The following is a 10,701-nucleotide window of genomic DNA, read 5'->3' as shown; positions in this document are numbered from 1 at the left end:
GGAAAACCCATGCGGGGAAGAAGCCCCTCCACTACAGTGAGGCCCTAACGAGGCACTTAAGACCCCAGAGCCCACCACAGGCTGTATAGTGTGCTCTAGGTTTATGGCTTTAACAGCAGTCCCCATGCTGGGTGGGTGGGCTTCAGTGACTTCTGAGTCCTTTCTGCTCCCGTTTGCAACCCCTCCCCCACAGCACATAAGCTCTTTAGTTTGTCACATTGTACTTTTGTGGATTCAAAATCTGGGGTGAGTAGACTTTTAAGTTCCAGTGTCACACAGCAGCAGTGCAGAAAAAAACAAGGAGTGGCTTTTAGCACTGATCACACCCCCTTCCTTAGACAGCATCTCAAAGTAGCCTAGGCTAGCCTAACTCACTGCAATCTTCCGGACTCAGCCTCCAAGTACTGTTACAGCCCTGAGTCACACTTCCTTTTGGTTCTTCAGCTTATGTAAAAATCGTATCTGCTAAAGACTTCAACTTTATTGTATAAAAAAAAAATTACAAATGATACAGCAATTCGAGAACAAATAAACAAACAAAAAACTCTAATTATACCCTTGGTTTTACCAAGTCTGCATGTCAATGCCATCCTCACCATGCAGATTTACAGGCGACCATCAACCAGAGAACAGAACAGGTCCTACGTGTTAGGTCTCCTTTCTGTAGCCTAGACCACGAAATGCTCCCAGAGTCAAAGCTCCTCTGTCCAGTGTTGAAACAGCACAGTATGTTTTAGTTTTAATTCTTTCCCGTGGAGCCGAAGCCTCCTGAGCCTCTCTCAGTGTCATCCAGGGTCTGAAAGACATTAGAAGGAAGGGGAAGGCGTGGAGTCAGAGCCTCTGCACACCACATGGACCCACTCAGATGAAAATGATCACGACTCAAACTAAAAACCTAGCCTCGTGTACAGATTACCAGTCACTAACTTCATAGTGACCAGCAGCAGCAGAACGGCCCTTCCCCCACTGGACACCCCGGTCATTCTCCGCTCCCTGTTTACAATACTCACTTGCACTTCTTCTAAGTCTGGATAAGAAATCTGCTCACAGATGAGCTGCGCAATCCGATCACCTTTTTTCACTTCAAAGAAAAAGCAGAACCCAGATTACCACCCATGTGTACTCATCTATTTTCTGTAACCTGTCTTGTTCAGTGAGAACCAGAGTTAGTTTTAACTGACACAGGAGCTCAAACTTTCCTATGAACATGAACATATTTACTGAACTCACCCTCAAACTTCTCCTTTCCAAAATTAAACAGCACGACGCCCACATTTCCTCTATAATCTTCATCGATGACACCGGCTGGAGGAGAGAAACCAGCAGAGGATCAGGGGTGATCTCAAAATCACTTTACCAAAGATTTTCTGAGATTACAACTGACAAAGTCACGCTTTGGGCCTACAGAGTCTGAAAACAAGTTTTACTAAAATACAAGAATTTAAAAAAAAAAACGTGTCCGGATTTTCCAGTGTGAATGCCCATCAAGGTGTAAGCATTTCCTACTGCAGGCTGAGCCCAGCATGCACCATCTCCAACGTCCCAGATGATGACCATGCACTGGGAAGATTTGGACCTCGTCTTCTCCGCGGACAGCTCCACTGCTACTCTGACCGAATCACAAACAGGACTCCAGAGGCCGGTGGGTGATCTGCAGTGGGAGGTCAGCGCCATGCGCTCAGCAGTCTTGTGGAGATCAGAACAGGGTGGGACCGCATTTACATTCCTCATTTCATTTCCAACCCTCTCCTTCTTAAACCACAACCACTCAGTAAACACCGGCTGGTAAGTTTGATGAGTTCACTAGAAATTTCTGCTGTTGCAACAGCAGTGTGTGGAGGTCAGAAGACAACCATTGAATCAGGGCTCTCCCTCCACATCACGAGTTTCAACTCCGGTCAGTATTAGGCTCAGTAGCAGGCATCTTTATCCAGTGAGCCATCTTGATGGCCCAAGATTATTTCTAAATGTCTAGTTAGTACCTGTTTGAATAGATCTTTACAGGAGACCTTGCCATGGCCCAGAAGATACATGCCCCAGACTTGCCCTCAGCCGTCCTGGAGTCAGGAACGTGATGTGTTTACAGAAGCACAGATAATGTGGCTAACAGCCCTCTGTTTCTGTCTTTAACATGGAGATCTAGTTCACATGTCAAAGGCAGTTCATTCTGTCTAGACTGAGGATCTATTATTTTTCTAGAACAGCAACAAACCTTTCACCGATCCAAATATTATATAAGGCTTCCTTTTTACCAGTTTATTAGTTTAGTTCTTAATACTTAGGAAAAGAACTGACAAGAAGATTGGGCCAGCTGTTTTCATACTCTTTGGAGAGAGGTTGACTGCAGGATGATGTAGCTTGCACTTAACAAGGAAACTCCTTTGTATAGAGCATGCTGTTCCATGTTGGAATGAATGGCCACAGAAGGCTGGAAATTTCCCACTATGGAAGACCTTTGAGGTTCAGTCTAATAGGCCTATCTATTACAAGTGAATCTGTGAAAGATAACCTGGACTGACTTCCAAATTCTTTAGGTTATTCAAAGAGCATCACCATGCACAAGGTAAAAGTCAATATTATAGTAGCAAAGTTTATAATTACTTTAACTGTTCCACCCCAAAGTACAGAGGGATTTTAACCCAGTGACATGGCTGCTCTGACAAGGGATCACATCCAAACATCTTTTATGTCTATATGATCCAGTGGGAATACAGACACGCCCTTAGTACACAACCTTAATCCCTAACAGGGAAGGTAAGGTTAGTTTGTAAAAGGAAGCAGTCATGTTTGAAAGCGACACCTAATCGAGGAGCAGACAAAGTGACAAGTCAGAGAAGATCTGACTGAATGAGTCAGAGTAGAATACACCCAACTCACATAACAGCACAGGAAAGAAGGGCTACGTAAGGGGGTTGGGGGTGGTATGGTATGTCTCTACAGCAGTTTTATCAGGAGAAGTGTACAGAGACAGACTGCAGAGCGAACAAGCCAGAGAACAAGAAGCCAGAGATTGGGACATTGCCTAAGTTAGGATGAGGCCGTCAAGCAGAGCGATCCAGTCAGAAGCCAAGAGAAGCTGGTCTGAATCAGTCAACTTGGCAGATCAGATTGTACAGAGGCTAGAAGCTTCCAGGCTTAGGTCTGGGAGAGTTAGAAGAGAGAAACGTTCTGAGCTCAGTCCAAGCTGTGTATTCATACAGCTTGGGTATGACTTTCATCTTATTTACCATCTGAGGAAGTTAAAGTGACATTTATTCCAAAGAAGCAGTTATTCTTTGAAATAGCATAAACTCTACTCATTCCTTTTAGATACATGCATAGAAAGGATATGCCAATATTTTTATAGGACTATTATCTTATATAACACCAAACAGTCATGTTGCTTTCTTTCTTTTTCTTTTTTCTTTTTTTGCCAGGAGACACACAGAACAGCCCTCCATGTATATCCCTAAGTTATAAAAACTTTCCTAAGTCAAAGGATGGAGATATACATGAGGCCACTGCTAAATCACCCCCAAAAGCAGCACAACCATTCCAACTTCCAGCAGCAATATTTGAGTGTTCATTTGTGCCAGGACAGATGGCAACAGTCTAACTGCTGGCCAATAATAAAAGAGATTTCTGTGGCCCTACTTCCCGTCTCCCTGTGGCTGGACATTTCTTTCTATATGAATAATGGACACTTGCATGCCCATACACGTTTCTACATTTTGTATGATATATTTTTAACGTGTTCTTTTTCATGAGTTGCAAATACAGTAATTTTCTAGCATATATAGCCCTTCACTGTATATCTGCAAGTTCTCCTTTTGAGAGTATTCAAATAGTTAGGTGTCTCGAATTCTATAGCGCCAGGTCATTTTATATGCTTGGAACGTGAAAATGTGAAAATCTTCAACTAGCAAGCAAATAAATAATTGAAAAAATGTTGGCTCTGGTGGCAAAGGTCTAAAGTTCCAACTATCTGGAGGCTGACACAGAGTGACAGCCTTTCAAGGCCCACCTGGTAACTTAGTATAAGATTCTGTCTCATGGAGATGTGAAAAGACAGGCTAGAGGCATGACCAGCAGTTAAGAGCTCTGGCTGTTCTTATAGAGGACTTGAGTTCAGTTCCCAGCACCTACAAGGTGACTACAAGGGAAAAGACGACTAGAGAAGGTTAGAACACTTGCCCGAGTGTGTGAGTTCTTGGGTTCAATCATACTGCTACTATTACAAAAAAGAGGCAAGCAAACAAACAAAGCCACAGGACTGCTCTTGTCTCTGCATGATTATGAGTTCTGCGTATAATCCTTGCGTCCTCACCTCTCTTCATAAGAATGCACTGAGTATCTTGGAAAGCTATCAGTGGAAAAACCAGGCATTGGGACTGGCAGTGGTTAGTCGACTTCAGGAAAGGTTTGCTGTGTCAAGACTTTGGCATGTCATTGTTGGAAACTTCTTTGGTAAAAATGCTCCACACCTTCCAGATGTGAATTCAGAACACAATCTTGCATAGTCAACTTTTCCTTTTGACTCTTATTCACAGCCCAGGGCTTCTAATAGCATCTGCCTTCAGTTGCCAACTATGATAAACTTGTACCTGAGAGAAATTCTTTTAGATATTCTGCATCCAAGAACATACCACAATGTGATTTTATGAATAACCTCATACCAAGCAATAGGCAAACTAATTTTCCAACTACACGATTTTCCCCCAGATGGTTGTTTTAAGCTGAGTAAAATTTAGAATCAAAGTTGGAGGGAAAAAAGAAGTTTCCACATAAAAAAAATCTGCTATGTCCTTAGGAGACAGAACTGTTAGCTTGAATTAGTGTGTGCCAAACACTGCTGGATGCTTCACACACATTACTTAGCTTTCCCACCCCCTCAGAGGATAATTAGTATATCCCAAGTGACCGTAATTGAGTTGGTTAAAAAGTTGTTTTTTTTTTTAAATTGTTTTATGTGCATGGATATTCTGCCTGCGTCGACGTCTGTTCACCACATGCATTCAGTGCACGAGGAAGTCATAAGAGGATGTCGGATTCTCCAGCACTGGAGTCACAGGCTGTTTCCACGTTGCTGCTGCGAATTGAACCAGGTCACCTGGAAGAGCATCCTGTGCTTTTAATTGCTGAAACATTTCTGGCCTATAAAAGTATTTTTTGAAAATTAAATGTAACTAAGTCCTGAGAATTCTCAACCTAAGAGAGGACATTTTAAACATCAACCTTGAGGCTATGTAGAACAGAAAGCTATTTTCGGGTATCTCCCTTGCTCCACAGCACCACCTAGTGATGCCATGGGAGACACCAGTACTTTGGAAACTTAGGCCAATGGGTAAGGAGGTATGGGCAGCTTCCTTGGGTACTTAATTAACTCTACACTGACACAGGACAGTAAGCCCATCACCGGTGGCTTTTAATCCCACTGGTAACAAAAGTGCTGTTAGAAACACATTTCTAAGCCAATTATCTCATCTTTAAAAACACCACCATTTTGGGGGGGCTGGTTCTGTAAAAAATGGCTGCAAGAGAATCTAGCATACCAGTATGTAAGGGCTGATGTGTCTGAAGTGAAATGCTGGATGAAGACGGTCAAGACAGTAGCACATCAGTGTAGTCATGTGATCCCAAAAATCAGAAACAAATAAGCCTTTGTAGGGCCTGATGTGTGGTTTCTGACCCCTGGGACAAGGGACTGAAGTGTATACTCTACACATCAACACATCAGGGCAGACCTGGCCTCCAGGTTTTCCCAGCATCCTTTAGTCCCTACCTCTTATATAATACAGACATTTTGGTCTCTCTCTTTCCCTTCTCTGTGCACTCACCCTTTCTCACTTCCTCCACCCAACCCCCAAGGAGACCCCCATGGCCTCAATCCTTGGGACCAGTGAACTTGTCCAGAGCAATACCCAATAAACCTGCCTTTAATATAATCGAATCTGGCTTGGATTGGCTCATTTCACTAGTGGTAGAGAAAAAAAATCTATCATCCACAAAAATGGCTCACAAAATGATTAAAAGAACCTGCTGGTCTTACAGAGCAGCCCTAGGTTAACTTTTAACAGCATGCACACAACAGCTCACAACCTTCTGTAACCCCAGGTCTAGGGGATGTTGCTCCATTCTGCCTCCAGGAGAACCCCAGGCAGACACACAATGCATGTATACACACACAGGCAAAAGGCTGGCATACAGGAAATAAATACATATGTAAGAAGCCTACCTGGAAAGTGAAGATTCTTTACATATAAAGTATGGTTAGAAACCCCGTAGCAAAGATGGTGACTAGACAACACAGTCGCAAAGGCAATGGGCAACAGGTGTCTCTGAAGACACCTGTGGTAAGTGCGGGAAAACTCATGGGGAAAGTACCTTGTTACACTTTGCAAAACACGTGTGGCCTTTCCTTCTTCCAGAACTAAGAAAACTCTTATAATCTGGAGCTGCCTTTCCAGAACCTTTGCTTTTTAGTTCATCAAACTATAACCCAATAACCACACAGAAGGATTTTCTATTTTAAGAATCAATTTTGCACTAAAGTATGGATTACCAGGACAGTGAGGCAAAGCCCTTCATCACACTGTGCCTGTTACTAGTAAATAATAAGCCATTCACATAATATGATCATTAAAAATTACACAAAGTCAAACAATACTAACTATTGCCTATTCAGACTTATGAATTCCCAGTGGTAAGGATACTACAAAATTTCATAGAATAAAGAAATATTACCTCCTACATCTATGAAGTGCTTTACAGCCAAGCCAGAACGTGGAGCTAGAAACAAAATCAGAAGACAGTGGTTATTTTAAATGGTAAGGGGAAATGATACACCATTTTTTGACATAATTTAAATCCCATGGTCTCCTCTGATGTTCATATATTCATCTCAATTTCAACAGATCATTCTTAAAGTGCACATTTATCATACTATACCACTAAAGTTGGAGGAGATTAGTTTAGAAAAATTTGAAGCATTTTATTTCAAAACAATCTCAAAGCCCAAACCCATGACTGGTGGTAGTGCAGATGCAAGCTACAGGACGCTAGAATGACCTGGAGAGTATGCAGGCACACACAGCCCAGGCTAGTGTCTAAATTATTTGTAGTCATTATGACTGCGTAGGTGTGTATGATGTGTTGGGACAGGTCAGAAGAGGACTCTGCGAACTCAGGTCTCTCCTACAGGTGGGTCTGGGATAGAACTCCGGTCCGGTCAAGGCTTTTATGACAAGTGCTTTTCTCACTGAGCCATCTCTCTGGCCTAGCTTGTAGTTCAAGACTAGAGAGTTGAACATGCAAATCCTAGATGCGAAAAGTTTAGACAAGAACCTAGGACTTCTCTTCATTATTCAGGTTAGGAGACCTGTATGCATGAAACGTGAGAACGGCCAAAGCCCCCACATCGGTGAACTAAGTATCTCTTGTATGTTTTTAATTCTAAAACTGGGAAACATTTTATAGGTTTAACTTGCTGGGCTGGCTAACAGGTCCACCTCAATAATCCTAGTATCTAAAACCATGCTTCAGAATAACCTATAGTAGGTGCTGGGTCAATAACGCAGTAACTGCTACCTCTTCTTGAGATGTTACCCTCTTGCCAGCTCTTTGCTTTTCTAGCCTGGAACTTTAGAAATGTAGTTCAGTAATGGCAGAGACCAGGAAAACCCATTTTGCTTTTTGGGGGCCCAGAGCCCTAGAGGTTCTACGGATGCATAACAAGACAGTGTTAGTCATGGTCTCTTATCCAAGGAAGAGACTTAAGTTTTTTCCCTCCTATTTATTTTGAAGTAACAAAAGGCATATTTTTAAACAAGTTTTGAATTCATGCTCTAGACAAGTGACATGCTCTAGAAAAATCCAAACCCATGAATTGCAGCCCATTTTCCTCAGCAGTAAGTGATACACGTTTTCTCTAGAACAAAGTGCCCCTCACTCTAATCTCTAGGACGCAGAACAAGACAAGGTTCAGTGGGTTGACACAATCTGGCAGCTCCCCCCCCCAATAATATAAAATGCCAAGACCCATCATTCTAAGACCCCATTTTCTCATACAAATACAGTTTATTTACAAAGAATGTGACCTCATATGTAGACTGGAAAAGTGCCACCTAAAGAACACCAGAACTTTGCACTTTTCTGTGAAGTTTTAAGAGCCAACAACTGGATGAATGTGATATTAGCTCCAGAACATATTTGAAATAAAAGGCGAAAAAAGGAAAAGCAGACATGTTTTTTTTTTTAAATGGATGTAAGCATTAACTTCACTCTGTGGCCACGCAACACTAAGATGGCAGACGTTATCATCAAGGTCAGGCATGAGAAATAGTCACCTGCTTCTTAAGCCACTTACCTACTCTTCCATAGCACCCAGGCGGAACAGCTATCTGAATGTCCGTCTTCACAAGGGCTTTCTCCATGGGTGATATTGTATAGTCATAGGCACTAAAAGACAAGCAAGTATTTTAAACTGTTTTTAACATTCTTTCCTATGATAATGCATATAAAAATGCATGTCATCACTTCATATAAACTTAGATCCAATAAGCAATCTTATGGCAGGTTCCTAACTTACCTACAAAGAAGTTTACTTACAAGGCAGTAGGCATTTTAGCTTTAGAAAGAGAGCTTCAGGCCCTTAAGCCTAACACCCAGCCAAGAGGAGCTCTGTGACCTCCAGGCGAGGCAGAGCAAGAACACAAAATTGTCTGTGGGAGTGGGGAACGGGGAGATGTCAACATTGTCTCTGCTATGTGTTCTGTGGTTTTGTCTCAGAAAGTGATGGCTGGCGAATTTTGGTATGAGGAGCAGAAAGGCAGACTCAATTCACTAACTTTATGGAGAGAATATGAAAAGGCCAACCAAAGTGCAAACATCTAACACTCCCTGGGCCCGAGCTAGGCACACTTCCAACCTGAGAACACCTATGAACCTATTTTACTTTTACAATGCTTCTCTTGATGAGGGTGAACCTAACCTGCAGAAGAAAATGTCAAACACGGGTGAGAGGCAGAGATGCGATGCATTCCTTCTGCCTCCCATGCTGTGGCTGTGACCTTCTGTGGCAGAGAGAGCTGGTCTCCCTGAGCAGCTTTGGGGATGGACACTGATCACATACAAAGTCCATCTACCAAATATGGCTGTAGTCTCTATTACTGCAGTTCCTTTCCTGACTAAAAAACAAAGACACTTCATGGACTTTACAATGAGCAACGCTGGAAGTTGGCCTGGCATCTGGTAGAAGTATACGGGTAGCCCCGTTCCTGTCACAGGGAATTTACACTGTTTAAGATCAGCCATTCCCAATACACAGAAAACACCCGTTTATGGAGACGATGGCCAAAGTATGTAAAATTTCTCCCAAGACTGGGCATGCATACATTCGGGTCATCAGGCTTAGTGACCATGGCAAGTGCTTTACTTTACACTGAGCCACCTCACTAGCTAGCCTGGACCCCCTTCCTCAAGTTCCCAGTCCTTGGACCGGATGAGAGAAGTACACAGCTTCCATAGATCCTTTTCCTAGACTTTAACGTGCACACCGCAGATGGTCACCCTCTGGTCAACAGTAAGCCTTGCTCATCCAAACCTTCCACCTGGAAAGGGTGTCGCTTTGAAAATGTCATAACCCTTTACTCTCCGCTCGCCCAAACCCCTACTGAGTTTGCTCAAGATGAACTCTTCCAGTCTGCGCGAACCCGGGGGAGCCACGACTGCACCAAGGTTTGGTGTTTGCCCTCCTGCCGTCCGGCCGCGGCTCTCACCTGTACAGGTCGTAGCCTGCAGCGCGCGCGGAGCCGCGGGTGGGCGCCGTGGCGTGCTCCGAGAGCCGCACGAAGCGCAGAGAAGTGCCATCCTCCGCTCGAGCCTTCTTGGAGACAGAGACTGCCGCAGCGTCTTGCGAGCAGGGCATGGCGGCGTAGGTGGGTGGAAAAGCAGAAAGAGATGTGCGCGGGAGAGGGCCCGCCGAAAATCTCCCGCCTGGACGAGCCCACCCCGCAGGACGGGGGGCGCGGCCTTCCGTAAAGGGCTCGAGCGCGGCCTAGAGGAGGCACCAACCGCGGCGGGCTCCCCTCCTCGGGCCTCCCAATGGACTCGCCCTGGCGCTCCAGGCCAGGCCCAGGCTCACCGTTACCTGCTCAGCCCCGGAGTTCCTTACAAGGGCGCTCCCGCCCCAAACTCCCCCACTAGCGCGCTCCCGCTCCAAACTCCCCCCACTAGCGCGCGCCCTCGAACTGCCCTAATCCTCCCCACTGCAGTGCGCGCTCCCGCCCCAGCGCCAGCCCCCCCTCCTCACCAGCGCGCGCTCCAGGCCCAGGCCGCGCGCCCCAATCCGGGGCTCCTCCGCTTCCTTGGCAGCTTCGGCTCTGTGCGGACCTGAGCGTGCGCGAGCGGAGCAGGGCCGGCTGGAGGCGGCCGCACAGCACCGCGCTCGGGAGAGGCATGGCGCTGGAGGCCCCGCAGGCCCTGAGGCCGCTGCCCCGCCCTGCGCTCCGCCTAGCGGCCCTCCCGCGTGCCTGTCCTTGCCCTGACGTTCTGAAGCGCCAACCGGAGACCTTTTGCTTTCCACCGCGGGACCTGCAGGGCATTTTAAAATTCCTCTACCTCAGCCAAAGCAACAAGGAGCCCCACCCCCACCCCGCGGCTGGGAGTCAAACATTCTTTGATTTTTTTCAGAGAGGATAATTAACTTTCTGGAGTCTCTGGTTT

At 45.2% G+C, this 10,701-nt stretch overlaps 1 protein-coding gene across 1 annotated transcript; it reads right to left on the bottom strand.

Moving 5' to 3' along the window:
* Positions 1-461: 461 nt before the first annotated feature.
* Positions 462-10,462, bottom strand: Dut (deoxyuridine triphosphatase). The gene is made up of 7 exons (XM_052183468.1): positions 10,289-10,462; positions 9,756-9,888; positions 8,345-8,436; positions 6,724-6,768; positions 1,231-1,305; positions 1,011-1,081; positions 462-796 (listed from the first exon to the last, which is right to left on the bottom strand). Exons 1-7 carry the CDS (start codon positions 10,434-10,436, stop codon positions 740-742), a joined length of 621 nt encoding a protein of 206 aa, XP_052039428.1. The 5' UTR covers positions 10,437-10,462; the 3' UTR covers positions 462-739.
* Positions 10,463-10,701: the final 239 nt, after the last annotated feature.

The sequence above is a fragment of the Apodemus sylvaticus genome, chromosome 5 (assembly GCF_947179515.1).
Source record: "Apodemus sylvaticus chromosome 5, mApoSyl1.1, whole genome shotgun sequence".
NCBI classification, from domain to species: Eukaryota; Metazoa; Chordata; class Mammalia; order Rodentia; family Muridae; genus Apodemus; species Apodemus sylvaticus.
The sequence above is the reverse complement of the archived record's forward strand: the minus strand, read 5'-3'. Positions and strand labels throughout refer to the sequence as shown.

Coding starts and splice junctions, on each gene's coding strand:
- Dut (XM_052183468.1), bottom strand. CDS start 10,436: ATGCCTCTCCCGAGCGCGGTGCTGTGCGGCCGCCTCCAGCCGGCCCTG. Junction 9,889..10,288: donor TGGGCCTGGAGCGCGCGCTG/GTGAGGAGGGGG, acceptor CCTGCTCGCAAG/ACGCTGCGGCAGTCTCTGTC. Junction 6,769..8,344: donor TGGGTGCTATGGAAGAGTAG/GTAAGTGGCTTA, acceptor TTTTGTTTCTAG/CTCCACGTTCTGGCTTGGCT.